Source organism: Podarcis muralis, chromosome 18 (genome assembly GCF_964188315.1).
Source record: "Podarcis muralis chromosome 18, rPodMur119.hap1.1, whole genome shotgun sequence".
NCBI lineage: Eukaryota > Metazoa > Chordata > Lepidosauria > Squamata > Lacertidae > Podarcis > Podarcis muralis.
In genome coordinates, this window is record NC_135672.1 from 9,353,572 (window position 1) to 9,379,982 (window position 26,411).

Genomic DNA, 26,411 nt, shown 5'->3' on the forward strand with positions numbered 1-26,411 from the left:
TCTTATGGAGCGAGTGCAGGCTGCGCAGCTATCCCAGAAGCCAGAACAGCGAGAGGGATTGCTGCTTTCACTGTTCAGCGATCCCTCTTGCTGTTCTGGCTTCTGAGATTCAGAATATTTTTTCCCTTGTTTTCCTCCTCCATAACCTAAGTGCGTCTTGTGGTCTTATAGAGCGAAAAATACGGTATTTAATTTTCCACACTCGAATGTCCTGTATTTGTAACGGGTTGGAAATCGGTGACGTATGAAATCCCCTTCCAGCGATGTGATTGTTCATAGTGCTTTTGAGCATGTGCAAAGTGTTGCTCTTCCCTCCCACTCTCATATCGAAAACTGGAAGACCAAGGAAAGTCAAGGGTGAACCCAGAGGCTTTTTCCATCAAAGCAAGGACCCAAGGAATACCAGAAGCTTCGGCCTGCAGCAGGCAGGGATAGCAGTAAAAGAAATGTCGTTGAGCATGTGCAGAGCGCAGTTCCCTTCGGTAAGCGCTACCAGGTGTGCTCCGGCACGAACGCCCAAGATAAAAGCAATAATGAAGAACCCACGAAGACACAAGGTAAAGGTAAAGGGACCCCTGACCATTAGGTCCAGCCGTGGCCGACTCTGGGGTTGTGGCGCTCATCTCTCTTTACTGGCCGAGGGAGCCGGCGTACAGCTTCTGGGTCATGTGGCCAGCAGGACTAAGCCGCTCCTGGCGAACCAGAGCAGCGCACGGAAACGCCATTTACCTTCCCGCTGGAGTGGTACCTATTTATCTACTTGCACTTTGATGTGCTTTCGAACTGCTAGGTTAGCAGGAGCAGGGACCAAGCAACGGGAGCTCACCCCGTCATTGCGGGGATTCGAACTGCCGACCTTCTGATCGGCAAGTCCTAGGCTCTGTGGTTTAACCCACAGCGCCGCCCGCGTCCCATTTAAAGACGCAAACCGCACCCCTAAACCACAAACACACAATACACAGGCTGAGATTGTATTGTATTCAAGAAAAAACAGGGTTTGGTGTGTTTTTTGGGGAGGTGAGAGTAAAAAAACAAAACAAGGCATCAATGCAGAGCCGGGTTCGAGTCCTCCAGCTTTCGTTTTCACGGGAAAGGCTTCCGCAGCGGCTCCTTTAAACATTCCTCTGTCTGGTTCAGGCACAGCGGTTCCGACCCGGATTCGGCCAGGGCCCCTGCCCCCTTCTGCCCCTTGCCCTTTCGGGAAGCCAGGCGGTAAGCCCCATAGAGGAGGGAGAAGACGACGGGCCCCACAAACATCAGGGCCACCGCAAGCAGGAGCGGAAGGTTCCTGTGCCCCTGGGCGACCTCGCCTCCCCGGGACGTGTAGTACGGGTGCTGGAGACAGCGGTGGTCGGCTTCTTGGAAGCTACTGAAAGGCGGGCAGGCGGTGCAGTTGTTTTCCGTGCCTCCAAGACAGGTGTAGCAGGACGGGTGGCAAGCGGCGCAGGACCGGGCGCTGCGGGGCGTCCCGTCGGGAGCCAGCGAGGGCCGGGAGAGGGCGTAATATCTGGGGGGGCAGTAGGAGACGCATCGGCGCTGGAGGACGTAGAAGGGGCCGTGGCATTCTGAGAAGAGAAAGAGAGGGTGAGCGACACAGGAGAGACACGGGAGGGGAGGCGGGGAGCAACGGTTCTCAAATTTTGTTGGAACGGCCGCAGGGTTCCATGAACTCATTCCCCCTACCATGTAAAAACAGAGTCGTACCTCGGAAGCTGGATGCCTTGCGAGTCGAACGTCTCGGCTCCCAAACGCCGCAAACCCAGAAGCGAGTGTTCCGGTTTGCGAACGTTATTTGGAACCCGAATCTTCCGACACGGCTTCAGATTGGCTGCAGGAGCTTCCTGCAGCTAATCGGAAGCCACGCCTTGGTTTCTGAATGTTTTGGAAGTCAGACTACTGCAATGCGCTCTATGTAGGGCTACCTTTGAAGGTGACTAGGAAACTACAACTAATCCAGAATGCGGCAGCTAGACTGGGGACTGGGAGCGGCTGCCGAGGCCACATAACACCGATCTTGAAAGACCTACTCTGGCTCCCAGTACGTTTCTGAGCACAATTCAAAGTGTTGGTGCTGACCTTTAAAGCCCTAAACGGCCTCGGTCCAGTATATCTGAAGGAGCGTCTCCACCCCCATCGTTCTCCCCAGACACAGAGGTCCAGCACCGAGGGCCTTCTGGCAGTTCCCTCCCTGCGAGAAGCCAAGTTACAGGGAACCAGGCAGAGGGCCTTCTCGGTAGTGGCGCCCGCCCTGTGGAACGCCCTCCCACCAGATGTCAAAGAGAACAACAACTACCAAACTTTTAGAAGACATCTGAAGGCAGCCCTGTTTAGGGAAGCTTTTAATGTTTAATAGGTTATTGTATTTTAGTGTTTTGTTGGAAGCCGCCCAGAGTGGCTGGGGAAACCCAGCCAGATGGGCAGGGTATAAATAAATTATTATTATTATTATTATTATTATTCCGAGAATTGATGGCATCCGCCCATCTCGAGAGACAACGGCGTGAAAAGCAGCGGGGCTTTCGCGGCTTGCATTTTACTGTATTATTCATCGCACATTTGTTCCAAACCCAGAACTCTGGTGGCAAATTTGATGTACCGTATTTTTCGCTCTATAAGACGCACTTTTCCCCTCCTAAAAAGTAAGGGGAAATGTGTGTGTGTGTCTTATGGAGCGAATGCAGGCGGGAGGCTCTGCTCAGCGCTCGATTTAAAGAGCTGCCCTTCTCCCTACTCGGGGAAAAGCCCCCAAGAGCCGCACACACGCTCCGTGTGCTCTTTAAAGGGGTGGGGGAGATTAATGGTCCCTCCCGCCAAACCAAAAGAGCCCCCTGCCCCCATTTTCCAACAGTCTCTTTATTTTGTTACTGGGATCCAGTGGCAAGGAGTTCCGCAGGCTCCGCGGCCCACCCGCCGGGGTAAGGAGGGATGGACGCAACTTACCCAGGCATTCCCCGTCAGCGCTTCGCATAGCACAGCTGCCCACCATCGAGGCTGCGGCCGGTCTCGCCCTCATATCTTCCTCTGTGCCGTACAGTTTTAACACAAAGCTGTCGAGGGACCCCGTGTTGTATGCGTCGCCTTTGTTCTCCAGCAGAAGGGACCAGACGCCCCGCGGATTTTCGTCCCAATAGTGTGTGGACATGAAAGACCAGTCCCTGTACCCCTCGCGGCTGGTGTCGTGAGGCCTGGCGGGCAAAATAGAGAAATCGTGCACGAGCTTAACATGAGCCGACGGTGTGATGCGGCAGCAAAAAAATCTAACGCTCTTCTCGGCTGCATCCACAGAATTACATAGCGTCTAAAACAAGGGTGATAATATTCACTTTATTGGCCGAGGGAGCCGGCGTACAGCTTCCGGGTCATGTGGCCAGCAGGACTAAGCCGCTTCTGGCAAACCAGGGTAACGGAAACACCGTTACACAGGTTGTACAATGACAATAAAGGTATTATTGTTAATCCAAGTTGTTCATAAACTAAGCTGTTCTTAAAACAAGGTACCACTGTATTGGGAAATGCTTGACTATCTTTTATTTATCTGGGGGAAATTTATAATGATTAATATCACAACACAGGCTTGAAACTGGTTTCAGGGCAAAATACAGTGGTGCCTCGGGTTACATACGCTTCAGGTTACATATGCTTCAGGTTACAGACTCCGCTAACCCAGAAATTGTGCTTCAGGTTAAGAAGTTTGCTTCAGGATAAGAACAAAAATCATGCTTTGGCGGCGCGGCGGCAGCAGGAGGCCCCATTAGCTAAAGTGGTGCTTCCGGTTAAGAACAGTTTCAGGTTAAGAACGGACCTCCGGAACGAATTAAGTACTTAACCCGAGGTACCACTGTACAGCCCATCATGATTCGCGAAATTAGGGCCGGTCAGAAACAGTGAAGCCAACATCACGATATGGACTTCGGGTTGGGCCTTACCTGACAGCCACCAGAGTGGATTTGGTCCCCATGGGGCTGGTCAGAGAGATGGCTAAATCTCCTCGGCGGCTGTAGCGGAGGGAGAGCTGGACCTGGACGTGCTCCAGGGAACGGATGCTCTGGTCCTTCCTCTGGCAGGAGGAGGAGGTGACGTTTTTAGCGATGGACAGCCTTGAACCAATCAGCCTGCGAGAAAGCCAGAGGGGAGGGAGAGGAAGAAGAGGCGGAGTTATTTGCAGTAGGGTTCAAACATGCTCAGGCCCTTTCAAGAGGAGCTATCCCGCGACGGGGTGAGCTCCCGTTGCTCGGTCCCTGCTCCTGCCAACCTAGCAGTTCGAAAGCACATCAAAGTGCAAGTAGATAAATAGGTACCGCTGTGGCGGGAAGGTAAACGGCGTTTCCGTGCGCTGCTCTGGTTCGCCAGAAGCGGCTTAGTCATGCTGGCCACATGACCCGGAAGCTGTACGCCGGCTCCCTCGGCCAAGAAAGCGAGATGAGCGCCGCAACCCCAGAGTCGGTCACAACTGGACTTAACAGTCAGGGGTCCCTTTACCTTTTACCTTTGGATTTCGGCTTTTCCAAAGCAAACAGTCTAATTTGTCAATGTCTAAAAGATATCAAAGGGACGCGGGTGGCGCTGTGGTCTAAACCACAGAGCCTCTTGGGCTTGCCGATCAGAAGGTCGGCGGTTCGAATCCCCGCAACGGGGTGAGCTCCCGTTACTCGGTCCCGGCTCCTGCCAACCTAGCAGTTCGAAAGCACACCAAGTGCAAGTAGATAAATAGGTACCACTCCGGCGGGAAGGTAAACGGCGTTTCCGTGCGCTGCTCTGGTTCACCAGAAGCGGCTTAGTCCTGCTGGCCACATGACCCAGAAAGTGCCTTTTTTAGCTAGCACATTAGTTGCCAAGCTGCTTGGAGGGTATATAATAATAATAATAATAATAATAATAATAATAATAATAATAATAATAATAATATAGTGGATGCTCAGGTTGCAAACGTGATCCGTGCAGGAGGCATGTTCGCAACCCGCAGCATTCCAACCTGCAGCTCCGTGTCTGCGCACACGCGGGTCACAGTTCGGCACGCATGCGCAAAGCGCGATTTAGCGCTTCTGCGCATGTGTGAGCAATGAAGCCCGGAAGTAACCCGTCCCAGGACTTCTGGGTTCAGAGTGGTGCGCAACCCGAAAACGCACAACCTGAAGCGTTTGTAACCCGATGTATGACTGTAATAATAATAATAATGATAATAATAATAATAATAATAATAATAATAATAATAATAATAATAATTTATTATTTATACCCCGCCCATCTGGCTGGGTCTCCCCAGCCACTCTGGGCGGCTCCCAACAGAATATTAAAAACACAGTAAAACATCAAACATTAAAAGCTTCCCTAAACAAGGCTGCCTTCAGATGTCTTCTAAAAGTCAGATAGTTGTTTCTTTCCTTGACATCTGATGGGAGGGCGCCACTACCGAGAAGGCCCTCTGCCTGCCATCAATCATATAACACCTGTCCTGAAAGACCTACATTGGCTCCCAGGATGTTTCCGAGCACAATTCAAAGTGTTGGTGTTGACCTTGAAAGCCCTAAACAGCCCAGTATACCTGAAGGAGCGTCTCCACCCCCATCGTCCAGCCCGGACACTGAGGTCCAGCTCCGAAGGGCCTTCTGGCGGTCCCCTCCCTGCGAGAAGTGAGGTTACAGGGAACCAAGCAAATGTCTTCTAAAAGTCAGATCTTTGTTTATTTCCTTGACATCTTAAGGGAGGGTGTTACACAGGGCAGGTGCCACCACCGAGAAGGCCCTCTGCCTGGTTCCCTGTAACCTCACTTCTCGCAGGGAGGGAACTGCCCTAAACAGGGCTGCCTTCAGATGCCTTCTAAAAGTCAGATAGCTGTTTATTTCCTCTAATGGGAGGGCATTCCACAGGGCGGGCGCCACCACCGAGAAGGCCCTCTGCCTGTTGAGAGTCTGTCCCTTACAATGGCTTGTAGACGATTCTGATGGAGCATTTCCTCTGGGGCCCCGTCGCATTCCACCTCTTGGCCAGATCCACCAGGCGTCCGGCGTCTAAGAGCCCGTATCCGTAATAGTGACTCACTGAAAGGAGGAGAGAAACAATGGTGAGATCCTGCTCCCTCGGAGGAATTAGAGCAGCGCTTCCCCAAACTTGGACTACAAATCCCATCGCCCCTAACCACTGGTCCTGATAGCTAGGGAGGATGGGAGCTGTGGTCCCCAAACAGCTGGAGACCTAAGTTTGGGAAATGCTGCTGGACCACAAAGAAGGCTGATCGCCGGAGAATGGATGCTTTTGAATTCTGGTGCTGGAGGAGACTCTTGAGAGTCCCATGGACTGCAAGAAGATCAAATCTCTCCATTCTGAAGGAAATCAGCCCTGAGTGCTCACTGGAAGGACAGATCCTGAAGCTGAGGCTCCAAGACTTTGGCCACCTCATGCGAAGAGAAGACTCCCTGGAAAAGACCCTGATGTTGGGAAAGATGGAGGGCACAAGGAGAAGGGGACGACAGAGGATGAGATGGTTGGACAGTGTTCTCGAAGCTACCAGCATGAGTCTGACCAAACTGCGGGAAGCAGAGGAAGACAGGAGTGCCTGGCGTGCTCTGGTCCAGGGGGTCACGAAGAGGCGACTAAACGACTAAACAACAACAAAGACAGAGGGGGGGGAACCTGCAGCACTCCAGATGTGGCAGCCTTCCAGATGTTGCCTTGATGCCAGCTCTCCCCAGCCTTACCTTTGCGCCCTACGCCATTCACAGCCCAGTCGTCTGCCTGGAGGTGGGCTGGCCTGGAAGCCCTCACGACGATGTGCTGCATGTCACGCCATGTCAGGGCTGGGCTACAAAGATGGAGAAGGGAGTGAGAATCATAAGAGTTGCAATGCAGGAATATGCAGGTAAGGGACGCGGGTGGCGCTGTGGGTTAAAGCCTCAGCGCCTAGGGCTTGCCGATCGTCAGGTCGGCGGTTCGAATCCCCGCGGCGGGGTGCGCTCCCGTCGCTCGGTCCCAGCGCCTGCCAACCTAGCAGTTCGAAAGCACATCAACGTGCAAGTAGATAAATAGGGACCGCTTACTAGCGGGAAGGTAAACGGCGTTTCCGTGTGCTGCGCTGGCTCGCCAGATGCAGCTTGTCACGCTGGCCACGTGACCCGGAAGTGTCTCTGGACAGCGCTGGCTCCCGGCCTATAGAGTGAGATGAGCGCACAACCCTAGAGTCTGCCAAGACTGGCCCGTACGGGCAGGGGTACCTTTACCTTTACCTTTACCTTTAATATGCAGGTAGCTTGTATGGCGATCAAGCCCCTGACTTTGCCAGGTTATCAGCACCAGGCTCTAATCAATAATAATAATAATAATAATAATAATAATAATAATAATAATAATAATAATAATTTATTTATACCCTGCCCATCTGGCTGGGTTTCCCCAGCCACTCTGGGTGGCTTCCAACAAAACACTAAAATACAATAACCTATTAAACATTAAAAGCTTCCCTAAACTGGGCTGCCTTCAGATGTCTTCTAAAAGTTTGGTTGTTATTTTTCTCTTTGACATCTGATGGGAGGGCGTTCCACAGGGCGGGCGCCACCACCGAGAAGGCCCTCTGCCTGGTTCCCTGTAGCTTTGCTTCTCGCAATGAGGGAACCACCAGAAGGCCCTCGGCGCTGGACCTCAGTGTCCGGGCAGAACGATGGAGGTGGAGACGCTCTTTCAGGTATACTGGTTCGAGGCCGTTTCAAGGTCAGCACCAACACTTTGAATTGTGCTCAGAAACATACTGGGAGCCAGTGTAGGTCTTTCAAGACCGGTGTTATGTGGTCTTGGCGCCGCTCCCAATCACCAGTCTAGCTGCTGCATTCTGGATTAGTTGTAGTTTCTGGGTCACCTTCAAAGGTAGCCCCACATAAAGCACATTGCAGTAGTCCAAGCGAGATATAACCAGAGCATGCACCACTCTGGCGAGACAGTCTGCGGGCAGGGAGGGTCTCATCCTGCGTACCAGATGGAGCTGGTAGACAGCTGCCCTGGACACAGAATTGACCTGCGCCTCCATGGACCGCTGTGAGTCCAGAATGACTCCCAGGCTGCGCACCTGGTCCTTCAGGGGCACAGTTACCCCATTCAGGACCAGGGAGTCCTCCACACCCACCCGCCTCCTGTCCCCCAAAAACAGTCCTTCTGTCTTGTCAGGATTCAACCTCAATCCATTAGCCGCCATCCATCCTCCATCTCTAGACACTCACACAGGACCTTCACCGCCTTCACTGGTTCCCATTTGAAAGAGATCAAATCAACTGAGCTGAGAAGTCAGATTTGTACCCCAGCCCCTCCGGAAGACTTGCAGTGGGGCCCTTGGACCCCAAAGAGGCTAACCAACACTCCTCCCTTCTTACTTGGCTTCCAAAGCGAGCGAAATCATGCCGGCCGCAAGAGGGGCGGAAGCAGACGTTCCTGTGTGGCCGCTGGTGCAGGTGTGGCGCAGGTCTGTGGTCACCTGCGAGGGGAAAGAGAGTCACCAAAAATAAAATATGGTTGCACAGATTCCTCAGCCAGCCTCCTGTATTCTCCCATTATCATAAGAGTTCTAAGTTGCCGTCAATAAAATGAATGTTTATGGGCAAGGTACATAGACCACACGTCTGAAATAGTACAGGGGAGCTATCCTGCAATTCTATCATTCTTAATGACACCCCCCCCCCCATATTTCCTCTGCAGAAGGAAATATCTTGGGGGAAACCTCTCCCAATCGTTCTTTTCATTCCCAAAGGCTTCAAATCCAATCAAAAGGGCATGTTTTGTGTGTGAATAGGGGAGGCCAGAGAACTGGGTTTGAGAACTAAGGTATTTGCCACCTCAATGTAACGGCCCAGGCTGGCCAGGTTAAGGCAATCGGCAAACATTATCAGGTATCTCGACAAAACAGGAGACAAAAGCCACACTCTCTCACATTTCTGTTGCAAACCGCCTTTTTCTGTGACGCTTGCATAATGCTTTCGGGTGGTGTTATAGGAATTCTAAGGTCTCATAGACAGCATCTTAAAAAGCAATCACCTTGCCAACAAAGGTCCGTATAGTTCAAGCTCTGGTTTTCCCAGTAGTGATGTATGGAAGTGAGATCAAGAAGGCTGATCGCCAAAGAATTGATGCTTTTGAATTCTGGTGCTGGAGGAGACTCTTGAGAGTCCCATGGACTGCAAGAAGATCCAACCTCTCCATTCTTAAGGAAATCAGCCCTGAGTGCTCACTGGAAGGACAGATCCTGAAGCTGAGGCTCCAATACTTTGGCCACCTCATGAGAAGAGAAGACTCCCTGGAAAAGACCCTGATGCTGGGAAAGATGGAGGGCACAAGGAGAAGGGGACGACAGAGGACAAGATGGTAGGACAGTGTTCTCGAAGCTACCAGAATGAGTTTGCCCAAACTGCGGGAGGCAGTGGAAGACAGGAGGGCCTGGCGTGCTCTGGTCCAGGGGGTCACGAAGAGTCAGACACAACTAAACGACTAAACAACAACAAAGGTCTCATATATATAAATCCTCTAACAGTGGTCTTTGGCTAAGGGGTTGGGCCATTTCTCAAGTCTTTATTACTGTTGTTGTTTTGTTGTTGTTGTTGTTTAATATAGTGTGTGTGTGTGTGTGTGTGTATGTGTATATAAAATTAAATTTCCACAAATTGCACACAAAGTTCCAATATGTGTTTCTTTTATATTATTGACTTCCCTCCCCCCATTTTCTGTGATCTTTTTCTTTTCCGCTCTCTGCTGTAGACCTTATTTTCCTCCTTTCCTATCCTAACATACAGCAATCTCTAATTCTCTCTGCTGCTCATGGCCCGCATCCTGCTCGCGAGTTCATCCAGTTGGAGAACAGCCTTTGCCAAAGGTGTCGTGGGCTTGGAAGACACTCGAACTCAGGACGCAAGGGAGAAACGCGCTAAGAGGAAGGCACGCTTGGCAAACCCTCACCAGGATTAACTCCTGCCCGGAAACCAATGTCCCCACTGTGGAAGGACGTGGGGATCCAGAATTGGCCCCCACAGTCGCTTACAGACTCATTGTGAAAACCGTGTTTATGGAAGACAATCTTACTCGGCTACGAGGGGTCGCCAAAGAAGAAGGTGTATGTATTCTAAAAACAGCCTTTTTACCAAACGGCGCGTGTGTGAGATTGGCTGAATGCCCTGCCTGCCCTCCGACTGCCCCCCGTCTTTGCCAAGAGAACCGCGAGCAAAAAGGCACCCTCACAATCTGCTTTTCGCCTTTCGCCCCGCTGCTGTAAGTGGTGGTGAGGGTCGAGGCGCAGGCCTCGTTGTACCACGGCACCCTGCCCCTCTCGGTCGTGCTGCCCACCGACAAGGTGTAGATGCTGTTGGTGTAGCCGTCGCAGTTGCAGTTGTCGCCGCGGAGGCCGCCGTTCCCTGAGGCCCAGACGAAGAGGGAGCCCAGCCCCTGGCGGCCCTGAAAACAGAAGGGGGAGATCTGTTGCGGGGATATAATTCCATAAAGATGCATCATTCTGATGGTTCCATTTCCTGTATGTAGATATGCATAGATCAAGGGTTATTCCTATTGCCCACTAGTGGGTGTTTCAGGATTCTAGGGGGGCGGTAGGGGCACAAGCTGAATCCTCCTTCCATCGAGCACTGGTGGGAGGTAAGGAAATGTTACCATCAAGAAAGATGCATTTGTGGGTGGGTTAAACCACAGAGCCTAGGACTTGCCGATCCGAAGGTCAGCGGTTCGAATCCCCGTGACGGAGTGAGCTCCCGTTGCTCGGTCCCTGCTCCTGCCAACCTAGCAGTTCGAAAGCATGTCAAAGTGCAAGTAGATAAATAGGTATCGCTCCGGCGGGAAGGTAAACGGCGTTTCTGTGCGCTGCTCTGGTTCGCCAGAAGCGGCTTACGTCATGCTGGCCACATGACCCGGAAGCTGTACACCGGCTCCCTCGGCCAGTAAAGCGAGATGAGCGTCGCAACCCCAGAGTCGGCCACGACTGGACCTAATGGTCAGGGGTCCCTTTACCTTTAAAAGATAAAGGACCCCGGACGGTTAAGTCCAGTCAAAAGGAACTATGGGGTTGTGGTGCTCATCTCGCTTTCAGGCCGAGAGAGCTGGTATTTGTCCACAGACAGCTTTCCGGGTCATGTGGCCAGCAAGACTAAACCACTTCTGGCACAACGGGACACCATGACTGAAACCAGAGCGCATGGAAACGCCGTTTACCTTCCTGCCGGAGCGGTACCTATTTATCTACTTGCGCTGGCGTGCTTTCGAATTGCTACGTTGGCAGGAGCTGGGACCGAGCAACGGGAGCTCACCCCGTCATCGCGGGGATTCGAACCGCCGACCTTCTGATCAGGAAGCCCAAGAAACTATACATCAGCCCATTCCGAACGCTGGAAACAATTTGCCAGGGACCGTTTTGGCGGGTGCGAAATCTTACATTAATTATGCCCTTGCGGAAGGCTTCCGTGGCCAGAATGCCGGGGCCGTCCACTGTTTTCCCATCATCCTCCGGGCCCCAGCTAGCACTGTAGATATCAATGTGCTGAGGGTGGAAACTCAAGGACTGAGCTTCGACAATATCCGTCACGGTGCCATCAAGCATCCTCACCCCTGAGAGGAAGGGGAAAAAAGGGTGAGATGCTCTGTCGGTTTTCCCAGGCCGCAGTCTCCATTATTTTCAAAGTGTTGGTGCTGACCTTTAAAGCCCTAAACGGCCTCGGTCCAGTATACCTGAAGGAGCGTCTCCACTCCCATCGTTCAGCCCAGACACTGAGGTCCAGTGCCGAGGGCCTTCTGGCGGTTCCCTCGCTGCGAGAAGTGAGGTTACAGGGAACCAGACAGAGGGCCTTCTCGGTAGTGGCGCCCGCCCTGTGGAACGCCCTCCCATCAGATGTCAAAGAGATAATTACCTGACATTCAGAAGACATCTTAAGGCAGCCCTGTTCAGGGAGGTTTAAATATGTAACGCTGTACCGTTTTTAACACTGATTGGGAGCCGCCCAGAGTGGCTGGGGAAACTCAGCCAGATGGGCGGGGTATAAATAATAAATTATTATTATTATTATTATTATTATTATTATTATTATTATTATTATTATTATTATTATATTTATACCTATATGTTTAGTTATTTTCCATACAGCTTAATATCTTACAAAATATATCTTAAACCTGAAGCCACAACAGACAAATTAAACAGAAATATTTCCCCCCAAAAATTCATGGCTGTGTATACAAGGAGGTACATGAATACCAAGTTGCTGATATCTATAAATCAATTATCAATTCAGGGCGGCTAACAACAAATTTAAAACAATTATAAAAGCAGCATAAAATACAGTATAAAAACACGAATAACCATAACATTCAAAAATCCATTAGATAATCCCCAGGGCTAGCTGGCTGAATTGGTCCTACTTGGGCCAGCGAGGAGACCAGGGGAAAATTAGCTGTGGGGTCTCAGAGCGGGTGATCTTCATTAAAGGGGAGGGAGAGGGGAGAGAAGGGAAATAAAAGGTCAGGCTGGATTCAAATTAAAGGCCACGCGGAATAGCTCTGTCTTACAGGCCTGGCGGAAGGCGGTTAAATCCTGCAGGGCCTTGGTCTCATAGGACAGAGCATTCCACCAGGTCTGAGCCATCACTGAAAAGGCCCTGGCCCTGGTGGAGGATAGTCTGACTTCCTTAGGGCCCGGTGACCTCTAAACTGTAGTTTAAGAATGCTGGGAACTGTAGCTCAGAGAGGATTCTTGGAGGTGTGTGGGTTTTGGGTGTACTTTAAAGGTATGGGGTACATGCAGCCAAAAATGCCAGTCGTATAATCTGGAATCTTTTGGCTCCTTTCTTGTAGCTTCCTCCTGGGAAGGGAACCTGGGCTGTTTCCTCCACAGTCATCCTCTTGCAATTCACCCGAAACCCCCTCCCTTTCCCCAAAACAAGGGCTCACTCGCCCCCGATCTTTGCCCGGTAAGCGATGCCGGCTCCGCAAACGTCGTTGTCAGCAGTGGCGGCGACCTCCCCAGCGCAGCGAGTCCCGTGCCTGCGATTAAAAGACGCAAACAGCAGTTAAGGACAAGGGAGCAGTCCAGTTCTGTTCCACGTTTAAAGGCGAACCTACCAAAAAACAAAGCAACTCGCGAACCTAAACGCTGCTGCGTTTTAAAATTTGTGCTTCTCTGAGTTCTGCAGTATAGTAAAAGCTCTGGTTTTCCCAGTAGTGATGTATGGAAGTGAAAGCTGGACCATAAAGAAGGCTGGTCGCCGAAGAATGGATACTTTTGAATTCTGGTGCTGGAGGAGACTCTTGAGAGTCCCATGGACTGCAAGAAGATCAAACCTCTCCATCCTGAAGGAAATCAGCCCTGAGTGCTCACTGGAAGGACAGATCCTGAAGCTGAGGCTCCAAGACTTTGGCCACCTCATGAGAAGAGAAGACTCCCTGGAAAAGACCCTGATGTTGGGAAAGATGGAGGGCACAAGGAGAAGGGGGCGACAGAGGACGAGATGGTGGGACAGTGTTCTCGAAGCTACAAACATGAGTTTGACCAAACTGCGGGAGGCAGTGGAAGACAGGAGGGCCTGGCGTGCTCTGGTCCAGGGGGTCACGAAGAGGCGGACACGACTAAACGACTCAACAACAACAAGAGTTCTGCAGTATGTTTCTCCAGCCAACGGATGGATCAGAAATACGCACCTATTAGGAGCTGCGCCTGGAAATATTGTGCATAATTTTAAGGGAAATAGCTGCGGAAAACTCATGGGCAGGAGGCGAAATGGCATGCAAACATGTACATTTAGGGAAATTCACACTAAAACGCTGGTGAATTTTCATGGTGACTTTTTTAAAAAAAATTAATAAATTGCAAATTGATGGGGAAATGTAGAGTACAGTGGTACCTTGGTTCTCAAATGCCTTGGTTCCCAAATGCCGCAAACCCGGAAGTGTTCCGGTTTTCGAACATTTTTGGGAAGCCAAACGTCCAATGCGGCTGTTGGCTATTGTTCCCGGGGCGCCTGCGCCAATCAGAAGCCGTGCCTCAGTTTTCGAACATTTCAGAAGTCAAACGGACTTCCAGAAATTTGGCGCTTTTGTTTTTTATATTTATTTTGCATTTTTTGTTTCTGAGGTTTTTTCGGTTCATTTGTTTTTGTGACCGTGTGGAAACCAGCTCAGCTACTGATGGATTGATTGTGTGACTGCAGAAATGGATAAAAGCCCCTCATCCAAACAATGACGATCATCAGTGCAGGTAAGAAAACAGTAATAATTTTAATTTTTATCATCTACAATACTGTCTTATTTTACAGTACATTACATTGATTATTGCTTTCATTTTATTGCTTTTCATTTTCTCGTCAGATAGTAAAATTCATGCTAAATTGCTGTTTTGGGGGTTGTTTTTAAAAATCTGGAACCGATTAATCCGTTTTGCATTACTTTCTATGGGAAAGTGTGCCTTGGTTTTGGAACACTTTGGTTTTGGAACGGACTTCCGGAACGGATGAAGTTTGAGAACCAAAGTACCACTGTACTGAATTTAGGAAGAATGTTTGTCAAATAATTCCTCTGTGTTCCTCAGTCCGGTTGTGGCCACTCCAAGATGGATCGCGCTTGCCAGAACAGATCTGACTCCCTGCCGCAAGACTCTGGCAGAAGAATAAACTCACCGATTCTCATCCCATGCATTGTATCGAGGCTGCGGGTCAGGGTCGTCGTCATTGAAGTCGTAACTGGCCTCGGGGTCCTAAAAGAAAAAGCCAAGATCTATGAAGCTCCAGTTCCCAAGAAACAAGAAAAAAAATAAGTTAATAGCAGTCCGGTGAGAGTGGAATATGGATATAAAATTTACAGCATGTTGTGGTTTAAGAGAAAATTATATGAAAATGATATATCATTGGTATCTAACACCGAGTAAATTGGCAAAAATGTATAAATCTAAATACAGTAGTGGTACCTCGGGTTACATACGCTGCAGGTTACAGACTCCACTAACCCAGAAATAGTGCTTCAGGTTAAGAACTTTGCTTCAGGATGAGAACAGAAATTGTGCTCTGGTGGCACAGCAGCAGCAGGAGGCCCCATTAGCTAAAGTGTTTGCTCCAGAACAAATTAAGTACTTAACCCGAGGTACCACTGTAGAACAAATGTTGGAAATGTAAAAAGAAAGAAGGTTCTTTTTATCACATGTGGTGGCCTTGTAGTAAGGTTAAAGCTGAATGGGAAATGATATACGATGAATTGAAAAGGATGTTCAAAAAAAGTCAGAAGATTTCTTTTGGGAATTATAGGGACAGATTGGGGTATAAATTTACTTATGAATGCTGCTACAGCAGCAAGTGTGAATGTCAAAGGATTTTGTTAAATTTGTATCCTACCCTTCGTTCGCAGTCCTCGGGGACGTTCACAACGTAAAAATGCAATATAAAAACAGAAAGCGCACGGTAAAAACAAGAACAAAAAAACCCCACAAACACATTTAAAAGGGTGTTAATCAGCCCCAAACGTGGTTGCAGAACAACGTTTCCACTTGGCGTATACGTTGGATACGGTTTATAAAGGTATATATAATGAAGGTGCCAGGAGAGTCTCCCTGGGGAGAGCATTCAATAATAATAATAATAATAATAATAATATTTATATCTCTGGGCAGCTTCCGACAGAATATTAAAATACAATAGTCTATTAAACATTAAAAGCTTCAGATGTCTTCTAAAGGTGTGGTAGTTGTTTTCCTCTTTGACATCTGGTGGGAGGGTGTTCCACAGGGTGGGCGCCACCACCGAGAAGGGCCTCTGTCTGGTTCCCTGCAACCTGGCTTCTCGCTGGGAGGGAACCGCCAGAAGACCTTGGCGCTGGACCTCAGTGTCCGGGCAGAACAATGGCGGTGGAGACGCTCCTTTAGGCCTACTGGGCCGAGGCCATTGAGGGGTTTAAAGGTCAGCACCAACACTTTGAATTGTGCTCGGAAACGTACAGTGTACTGGGAGGCAAACGGGGAGCCACCGCAGAAATGGCCCTGTTCTTGTGTTGCCACCCTCCGGACCTCTCATCGAATAGGCACATGAAGAAGAAAGGCTGTTTGTTTCAATATATTAGTTTTTCCAATCTAATCCAATCTCTTACCCAAATTAAACATAATATAATTTTAAATTTGGCAATGATAATCCTCCTGTTTCCTTTCTTTCTGTCAATAATTTATATTTTATCTGCGGTTTTTCTCCTTGCCATACAAATCTCGTTATATCTTTCCTCCATTCCTCAAAGCAATTCTCTTTATTTATAATTGGTATCTTTTGGAACAAATATAGCATTTTCGGCAGGACATTCATTTTAATTATGGAGACTGTTCCCCATAATGGTAACTTTAATCTACTCCAGCTTTCAAAATCTTTCTTTATTCCTTTCCAAACTTTCTCATAATTATTTTTGTACAGATTGATATTCTTCATAGTTAGATCTATACCCAAATATTTTACTTTCTTCACCATCTGTAAGCCAACCTTTTCCTGAAGTTCTTTTTGTTCTTGTTCTTGTTCTTGTATATTTTTTACCATAAGTTTTGTCTTCTCCATATTCATTCTAAAGCCAGACACCTCGCCGAAATCATATATTATCTTTATTGCTCTAGCGATACTTGCTTCTGGTTCTTCTGTTGTTAACAAAATATTATCCGCATAGGCCCTGATCTTATATATGGTCTCTTTCTCTTTCCTTATTTCCGACAACAATATTTCTAACGTCAATATAAAAAGTAAAGGTGAGAGAGGACATCGTTGTCTGGTGCCCTTCTCCACTGGAAAGCATTCTGTCTTGACACTATTATTTATTAAACTAGCCTGCTGCTTCTCGTAAATCGCATTTATACTTCTGCAATAAGTTTGTTTCAGTTCGTTTATCATTTCAGAAAACGTGAAATAAAATATGAGCTGAACTGTGTTTCTCCCCCTCCCTAAACAAGAGACCCCGATTCTACCTACATAGTTTGCTATGAGGTCGGGGTGGTCTTTCTCAATACCGTCATCCAAGATGCTCACCACCACACCTGAGCCCGTATAGCCCTGGCTCCAGGCTGAGAGGACGTTGAGGTCTGGAGACACATCGCTGTTCTGAAATGGAAGAGCACAAAAGACGGCAGGAAAATGAGGTCAGCTTTGCTGTTCTGTTTTGCTCTCTCAACCCACCTTTTCAAAGGAGCAAGGTGGATAAAAATCAATGATTAAAAAAAATTCAGATTTTTTTTAATCGAATTTTCTTTATTTAAATCAGATTTTTTAAATTTAAATCAGATCTTTAAAATAAAATGCTTGGGAGGGAATCTTTCCAATGATAGTTTTCTATTTAAGTTATTATAGTACAAAGGCTGAAAGTTACATTATATAAGTTACATTACATTAAGTTACATTGTAGTCCAAAGTTCATCAGGAAATAAGGATTTGTTTTAAGTTTTTCCGTGTATGCTAAAACTCAGTCTAAGTTTCTTTTTTCAGTTTAAACAATTGAAAAAACCATTTCCTTAATAACAATTTATTTAACGGAAACAATAACGTTATAGCCTATGTATCCATGTTTGTTAACTGATGTGGTTAAACAACATGGATACATAGGCTATAATGTCATTGTTTTCGTTAAATAAATTGTTCAAATTGTTATTAAGGAAATGGTTGCTTTTCTCCTTCCAATAAAGTACAGCAGAAAAGTTGTCCAAACAGTTAACTTATTAAACATCACAATAATTTCATAATTATCTGTCTATGTGTTTCTAACAGTATAACCAAATCAGTCATTTCTGATATAACAGTAAAAACCACTCTGAAAATTTATTATTCCAAAAATGAAACCTTCATCTGGTTGCAAAGAAAGAGTCTGTCTGTAAAAAGAAAATGATTTAAATCAAGTCCTTTACTTATTTATTTCTTATTTTATTTATTGATTTTATATTCTGCCCTATACCCGGAGGTCTTGGGGCGGTTCCCAGAAAAGATCACAATATATAAAATCGAAACAATATTAAAAACATTTGCCCCATTTCTCCCAGCAACCTCTCGGGCCAACCCCTGAGCCCAGGGGACAGCCACCTTTTTCAGCCGTGGGCCGGTCCGCTGTCCCTCAGACCATGTGGTGGGCCGGACTATATTTTGGGGGTGGGAATGAACGAATTCCTATGCCCCACAAATAACCCAGAGATGCCTTTTAAATAAAAGCACACATTCTACTCATGTAAAAACACGCTGATTCCCGGACCGTCCACGGGCCAGATTGAGAAGGCGATTGGGCCACATCCGGCCCATGGGCCTTAGGTTGCCTACCCCTGCCTGAGCGTCTCTGAGCTCCTTGCGTACCCTCCTCCGAATCTTTGCCAGCGCCCCAGACCGTATCTGATGACACTCACTATGTACCACTGCTTGTAAAACCACGGATCAGTCGGGACGACTGTGCCGGCTCTCTTCGCTCGCCTCTTCACCGCCTGCTGTTCAAACCAAGGGACCTACAGGCAAAATGACGGGCGTTTTAAAAAGTGCTTCCCTCCACGCTCGCCACCCCAGTGATGCCAGTATGATCTTATGGGCTGCCTGTCAAGATTGCATGCAGTGTAGAGTTGATATGAAATTTACTGCCGGGTATACATAAAAAGACGCCTGCTTCTTGGGAGAAAAGCAGTGACAAACCTAGACAGCATCTTAAAAAGCAGAGACATCACCTTGCCGACAAAGGTCCGTCTAGTTCAAGCTCTGGTTTTCCCCGTAGTGATGTATGGAAGTGAGAGCTGGACCATAAAGAAGGCTGATCGCCGAAGAATGGGTGCTTCTGAATTCTGGTGCTGGAGGAGACTCTTGAGAGTCCCACGGACTGCAAGAAGATCAAACTGATCCATTCTGAAGGAAATCAGCCCTGAGTGCTCACTGGAAGGACAGATCCTGAAGCTGAGGCTCCAATACTTTGGCCACCTCATGGGAAGAGAAGACTCCCTGGAAAAGGCCCTGATGTTGGGAAAGATGGAGGGCACAAGGAGAAGGGGACGACAGAGGACGAGATGGTGGGACAGTGTTTTCGAGGTTACCAGCATGAGTTTGACCAAACGGCGGGAGGTAGTGGAGGACAGAGGTGCCTGGCGTGCTCTGGTCCATGGGGTCACGAAGAGTCGGACACGACTAAACGACTAAACAACAACAACAAAAAGGGAGCTGAGTCTCTCTCTTCCTGCAGCCCCCTTCCACAATTCGCTCGGCTTACCAGAGGCTCTCTCTTCAGACGGATGTGCCAGCCCCAGTGTCGAGTCAGTGACCTCTGTACGATGCCTCTGTGCTTCAGGTGGTAATAAGGCTCCCCCTCAATCACCTGCCGGGACAAAAGGAAGAATCAGGAAGTCTTAGGGTGAGCTTTCCCTTCCTCCTTGGCCATCAGGACTGAAAAAGGCAAGGGGGAAACTTCAGCTTGGAGGAAAGGGAACATTTTTAAGACACAGAAGGAGGGCAGTGGCAAAAAGGAAGACCTATCCCAGGGATAGGGACGCAGGTGGCGCTGTGGGTTAAACCACAGAGCCTAGGACTTGCCGATCAGAAGGTCGGCGGTTCGAATCCCCGCAATGACGGAGTGAGCTCCCGTTGCTCGGTCCCTGCTCCTGCCCACCTAGCAGTTCGAAAGCACGTCAAAGTGCAAGGAGATAAATAGGTACCGCTCCGGCGGGACGGTAAATGGCGTTTCCGTGCGCTGCTCTGGTTCGCCAGAAGCGGCTTAGTCCTGCTGGCCACATGACCCGGAAGCTGGACGCCGGCTCCCTCGGCCAGTAAAGCAAGATGAGCGCCGCAACCCCAGAGTCGGCCACGACTGGACCTAATGGTCAGGGGTCTTTTTACCCTTTTTATCCCATGGGTAGGCAGACTAAGGCCCAGGGGCTAGATCCGGCTCAATCGCCACCCTGTGTTGAATTTTCAATTGGAAGCTCCCTTGGCCATGGACCTATTTCGTTTTGCTCGCATGGCTGAGTCCAGCAATATCTACACACTGGTGGGCCCTGGATGCTTCAGCTAAGATTCCTGCATTGAAGCGGGTTGGACTAGATGAGCTCTGGGGTCCCTTCCAATGCTACACTTCTGATTCTGTGTGTGTGTGTGTGTGTGTGTGTGTGTGTGTTATCACAGAAGAGTTGTTAGCTGTTACAATCACGGCATTCCTCATAGGTCCAGAGGCACTTTGCCCACAAACAAAACAAAACACACAAAAAGGAACGCATAGTTTTTTCTGCCGCTTAAAGGCAAGTACACTACCGCAAGACACAACAGCGGCAACAACAATAATAATTTATTATTTGTACCCCGCCCACCTGGCTGGGTTTCCCCAGCCACTCTGGGCGGCTTCCACAAAGACCAAAAACACACTAAGATGTTACACATTAAAAACTTCCCTGAACAGATGCATTGAGATGCCGCAACCGGGCGCCATCAGCCACCAAAAATAAGTTTAAACCCCATACTCAGAAGCAGTCTATCTGTAAGGACCAGACCTAGGTGTGCAGAGCTTTGAGACGGCTCAGTCCGGGGTGTGTCAAGTCTTTCGGCACTCCACATATGCTCAGAGGCCACCGTTCAACCCAAGCTAGGAGGGCAGAGCTTGTGGCTTGCCCCGATCATGTCAACCCGGCTCAATCAAACCTCCATGTCCAAGAGCAGCCTATCGGGCCGCTCGCAAAACCTGGACGCTGCTCCGGGTGGGCGTTGGGTGCGCCAAGTCTTTCGGTGCAAAAGCACTCCACACGTGCTCAGAGGTCCCTTCGACCCGAGCTAAGAGGGCAGAGCCTTGGGACTGCCCGTGGGTCGCCCCGATCCCATCAACCTGGCTCAATCAAACCTCCATACTGGGGCAACCGGGCAGCCACCTGCCGCTGGCACCAAGTCTTCCAGTGCAGAATGCACTCCGCGCATGCTCAGAGGCCACACTCGACCCGAATCCTTCCAGGGAAAGAAATTGGCCCCATCTTTCTTATCCCTTCTCATCCCTGGGGAAGGGCAGTCAGATGGGTGGGGGACACATTATATTATTATTATTAATTATTATTATTATTATTATTATTATTATTATTATTATTATTATTATTATTCCCCCCACCCTATTTCATTGGGAAGAAGGATGGCTGCTGCTCTCCTTGCCCAGGTAGATGCAAGCCACCCTCACCTGTCCCAGGTACAGCATCCCAGGAGCTAAGAGGGCAGAGCCTTGGGACTGCCCGTGGGTCGCCCCGATCCCATCAATCCGGCTCAATCACACCTCCATACTGGGGCAACCGGGCAGCCACCCGCCACTGGCACCAAGTCTTCCAGTGCAGAATGCACTCCGCGCATGCTCAGAGGCCACACTCAACCTGACTCCTTCCAGGGAAAGAAATTGGCCCCATCTTCTTTCCTATCCCTTCTCATCCCTGGGGAAGGGCAGTCAGATGGGTGGGGGACACATTAATTATTATTATTATTATTATTATTATTATTATTATTATTATTATTATCCCCACCCTATTTCATTGGGGAGAAGGATGGCTGCTGCTCTCCTTGCCCAGGTAGATGCAAGCCACCCTCACCTGTCCCAGGTACAGCATCCCATGCCTGCGCGCCAGGCGCTGCGCCACCTGGGCCCCCGCGGGGACGCGCACCGCCCAGCTGCTCAGGTAGACGCGCGGCCCCGCGGCCCCTCGGGGGAACCGGCCCCAGAGGAGCAAGAGGCAGAGCACCAGCCCCGCAGCCGCCACCCGCTTCATGGCTTCCAGGGAAAGGAAGACCTGCCCCGCCAGGTGGCTTTTATAACGGGGTGCGGCCTAGCACGCCCCGCCGAAGCCTGGGCCTCGATTTCCACTCCACGCCCGCCGCCAGGAGGCCAAGGGCGGGCTCGTCGAGCTCCACGTGTTCGGAGGGGCGCGGTCGCCATGGCGACGGGAAGCCGGAACGGGAGGGCGCGGGAACTACGACTCCCGTGGGGCCTTGCGCTCGTTTCCCAAGCGAAAGGAAAGGGATGGCCGCAAGTTCTGCTGGGAGTTGAAGTTTTTTTATTTTCTTAAAGCAAGGCGTTCGCCCTCTTGTGAATAAGTTGCTTGTTTGCGTTTGTAAACGCTGCAGCTGTGCTTAAAACAGCACACCCACAATCGTCTAATTGATTTTATCTACGTACAGTATTTATTGCGTTTATACATAAATGCATTTACTGGCATCAGAATCAGATGCAGCCCAAATATTCATAATAATACTTTAAAGTACCCCACTTCCATTTTTTTTGATGCAAAAAGTGGTTTACAGTCATAAACTACATGACTACTGCAACGCGCTCTACGTGGGGCTACCTTTGAAGGTGACCCGGAAACTGCAATTAATCCAGAATGCAGCAGCTAGACTGGGGACTGGGAGTGGCCGCCGGGACCACATAACACCAGTCCTGAAAGACCTACATTGGCTCCCAGTACGTTTCCGAGCACAATTCAAAGTGTTGGTGCTGACCTTTAAAGCCCTAAACGGCCTCGGTCCAGTATATCTGAAGGAGCGTCTCCACCCCCATCGTTCAGCCCGGACACTGAGATCCAGCGCCGAGGGCCTTCTGGCGGTTCCCTCATTGCGAGAAGTAAGGTTACAGGGAACCAGGCAGAGGGCCTACTCGGTAGTGGCTCCTGCCCTGTGGAACGCCCTCCCAGCAGATGTCAAAGCAATAAACAACTATTTTACTTTTAAAAGTCATCTGAAGGCAGCCCTCTTTAGGGAAGTTTTTAATGTTTGATGCTGTACTGTTTTTAATATTCAGTTGGAAGCCGCCCAGAGTGGCTGGGGAAACCCAGCCAGATGGGCGGGGTATAAATAATAAATTATTATTATTATTATTATTATAAATAGGAGAGAGAAAGCGTGCCTCTGCCCATCTGCAGAGTACCTGGGCACTCATCAATGGAGAGAACCATAGAATCATAGAATCTTAAGAGTTGGGAGCCAAGGGTCATCTAGTCCAACCCCATGAAATGCAGGAATCTCGGCTAAAGCATCCGTGACAGGGGGCCATCTGGTAAAGGCAAAGGGACCCCTGACCATTAGGTCCAGTCGTGGCCGACTCTGGGGTTGCAGCGCTCATCTCGCTTTATTGGCCGAGGGAGCCAGCGTACAGCTTCCGGGTCACGTGGCCAGCAGGACTGAGCCGCTTCTGGCGAACCAGAGCAGCGCACGGAAATGCCGTTTAACTTCCCGCTGGAGCGGTACCTATTTATCTACTTGCACTTTGACATGCTTTCTTTGTGAGAAGGCTGTAGTCTCTGGGGAAAGCATCGGCTTTGCACATTGAACGTCTCAGAAACTTCAATTAACTTCAATTATCTACTTGCGCTGGTGTGCTTTCAAACTGCTAGGTTGGCAGGAGCAGGGACTGAGCAACGGGAACTCACCCCATCGCAGGGATTTGAACCGCCGACCTTCTGATCGGCAAGTCCTAGGCTCTGTGGTTTAACCCACAGCACCACCCGCATCCCACCTGCAACTACTCCCATATATAAATGTTCTGTTTTTGGCCTTGCCACCCAGAGAAGTCGGTTCATCAACTCCTCCATGGTTGTGTGGGATCCAGGTCAAAACTGGCCTTTTGGTCCTCTTCTCGCCTCCATGAATGACGATGGATTTCTGGAATGGAAAGAATCTCCATGGAGCTGCAGCAGCGGGATGGAACTTCTCTCGGAGTTTGACTTTTGCCTGGAAGCAGCCTCGATTAATTCTTCTGCTGTGGAATCTCAACGCTTTTTGGGCGTCTCGCTGAGACCTCCCAGGCTGTTTTCACTGCCCTTTTATTAAAGGTAAACGGACCCCTGACCATTAAGTCCAGTCGTGGCCGACTCTGGGGTTGCGGCGCTCATCTCGCTTTATTGGCCGAGGGAGCCGGCGTACAGCTTCCGGGTCATGTGGCCAGCAGGACTAAGCTGCTTCTGGCGAACCAGAGCAGCGCACGGAAACGCCGTTTACCTTCCCGCCGGAGCGGTACCTATTTATCTGCTTGCACTTTGACATGCTTTCTTTGCGAGAAGGCTGCAGTCTCTGGGGAAAGCATCGGCTTTGCACATCGAACGTCTCAGAAACTTCAATTCTCCAGGGACGGCTGAGAGAAATCAATTCAGATTCCCCCCTCTAAATCAGTTGCCTGAACAGAGGTCATTAAAAAACACACACCATGATTTGGGGACCTGGGCCACGCCCTGCAAGGCCCCGCTCCCCCCAAACCAGCCCCCCGGCGTCCCATAAAGCTAATCCCCACCCTATAAGGAACAGCCCTCTGGTCTCATAGAGGCGAAACATTCGCAAACAGCTCCAAAGCCATGCTTTCAGCGAAGGTTTCCCAACAGAATTGGCTCGCGGCTTCTCAAATATGGTGAGGAATTTGTTCCTAGCCCCGGAGGGGAGGTTGTGAAATGATTGTGAGAGTCTTGTTTCCCTCCAGGGAAGGGTTTTTGGGTTGCAGGTCCCCTGGTGATGGGCGAGGGGGGGGTATATGGGATGCAGCAGCAATGACGCCCTCGTGAATCAACATCCCTCGCGACTCCAATGTTTGGACGGGTTCATTCCACACGGATCACCGGGGCCTGTTTTATGGCTTCCGCTGCCTTGTAAATCGCCCGGCCGGCATTTTCGGAACGAAGGCTCTTCACGAAAGTTCACCACCGACTGACCCAATAATGGAAGGCGTCGAATCACCGCAAAAATATTTGGATGGGAAAAGGAGGCCCAGATTCCCAAAAAAAACACTTGACGTTCCAGTCCCTTTGGAGAGGGTGCGATCCGGTTTGCGCCAGGGGTTCTGAAAGGAAGCCTCGTATCAAAGGAAGGGAGCATCAGAATCATGCGATTGCAGAGTTGGAAGGGACCCAGGGGTCATCTAGTCCAACCCCCGCAGTGTAATGTTGGTGGTCTCTCCTATCATTCCTGACCATTCTTGACCAATTCAGCCGAGGCTGGTGGGATTTGGGGGTGAGCTCCTGTTGCTCGGTCCCTGCTCCTACCAACCTAGCAGTTTGAAAGCACGTCAAAGTGCAAGTAGATAAATAGGTACCACTCCGGCGGGAAGGTAAATGGCGTTTCTGTGTGCTGCTCTGGTTCGCCAGAAGCGGCTTAGTCCTGCTGGCCACATGACCTGTGTACACCGGCTCCCTCGGCCAGTAAAGTGAGATGAGCGCCGCAACCCCAGAGTCGGCCACGACTGGACCTAATGGTCAGGGGTCCCTTTACCTTTACCTTACACATATGGAGGGGGCCACAGGTGACCCCCCTGCCCCCCATCCTGGTCTTTTGCCTTAGTTGGACATACAAAATGGCCATGTTTGGAGGCTGATTGGAACCTCTGGCTGATGTTTTGTGTTCAGACCAGTTGCCAAAAAAGCAAAAGCCAAAGGCTCGTTTGGAGAAGGAGCGAACTCACAAAGAAAGCCTTCTTGGATCAGGCTGAAAGCCCGATTTGAACTCTAGAGGTCCAGCTCTGAGGGCCTTCTGGCGGTTCCCTCACTGCGAGAAGCCAAGTTACAGGGAACCAGGCAGAGGGCCTTCTCGGTGGTGGCACCCGCCCTGTGGAACGCCCTCCCACCAAATGTCAAAGAGAACAACAACTACCAGACTTTTGGAAGACATCCGAAGGCAGCCCTCTTTAGGGAAGCTTTTAATGTTTGATGCATTACTGTATTTTAATATTTTGTTGGAAGCCGCCCAGAGTGTCTGGGGAAGCCCAGCCAGATGGGCGGGGTATAAATAAATTATTATTATTATTATTATTATTATTATTATTATTATTATTATTAATTATTACAGTGGTACCTCGGGTTACATACGCTTCAGGTTATATACGTTTCAGGTTACAGACTCCGCTAACCCAGAAATAGTGCTTCAGGTTAATAACTTTGCTTCAGGATGAGAACAGAAATTGTGCTCTGGCGGCGCAGTGGCAGCAGCGGGAGGCCCCATTAGCTAAAGTGGTGCTTCAGGTTAAGAACAGTTTCAGGTTAAGAACGGTCCTCCAAAACAAACCCAAGTTACCACTGTATTGACCCGTCACTTTGCAAGCCTGAGCTCTGGAGGGTAGGACTCGAACCCACGGCTTCAAGTTCCAAGAAAGGAGATTCCAGCTAAATATGAAGAAGAACTTTCTGGTGGTTAAGAGCTGCTCGACAGTGGAACGGTCTCCCTTGGAGGTTTTCCAGCAGAGGTTGGACGGTCATCTGTCCTGGATCCTTGAGCCGAGAGTACGCCTCTGAGACCCAGCAGCTGGAAACCACAGGTGGAAATCATAGAACTAGAGTTGCGTGGGACACCCGAGGGTCATCCAGCCCAACCCCAGCAAGGCAGGAATCTCGGCTCAAGCACCCACAACAGATGACCATCCGAGCTCTGCTGGAAAACCCGCAAGGAAGTCCACAACCTCCCTAGGGAAACGCAACCGTTGCTGCTGTTGCGCTC

At 49.6% G+C, this 26,411-nt stretch overlaps 1 protein-coding gene across 1 annotated transcript; it reads right to left on the reverse strand.

Moving 5' to 3' along the window:
- Nucleotides 1-957: 957 nt before the first annotated feature.
- On the reverse strand, nucleotides 958-21,862 carry LOC114588417 (proprotein convertase subtilisin/kexin type 4). Its single transcript, XM_028713705.2, has 14 exons — nucleotides 21,536-21,862; nucleotides 19,198-19,302; nucleotides 18,356-18,451; nucleotides 16,944-17,072; nucleotides 14,634-14,710; nucleotides 12,917-13,005; nucleotides 11,405-11,577; nucleotides 10,207-10,419; nucleotides 8,355-8,455; nucleotides 6,696-6,799; nucleotides 5,921-6,038; nucleotides 3,927-4,112; nucleotides 2,941-3,185; nucleotides 958-1,565 (listed from the first exon to the last, which is right to left on the reverse strand). Exons 1-14 carry the CDS (start codon nucleotides 21,710-21,712, stop codon nucleotides 1,084-1,086), a joined length of 2,295 nt encoding a protein of 764 aa, XP_028569538.2. The 5' UTR covers nucleotides 21,713-21,862; the 3' UTR covers nucleotides 958-1,083.
- Between the last annotated feature and the right edge of the window lie 4,549 nt (nucleotides 21,863-26,411).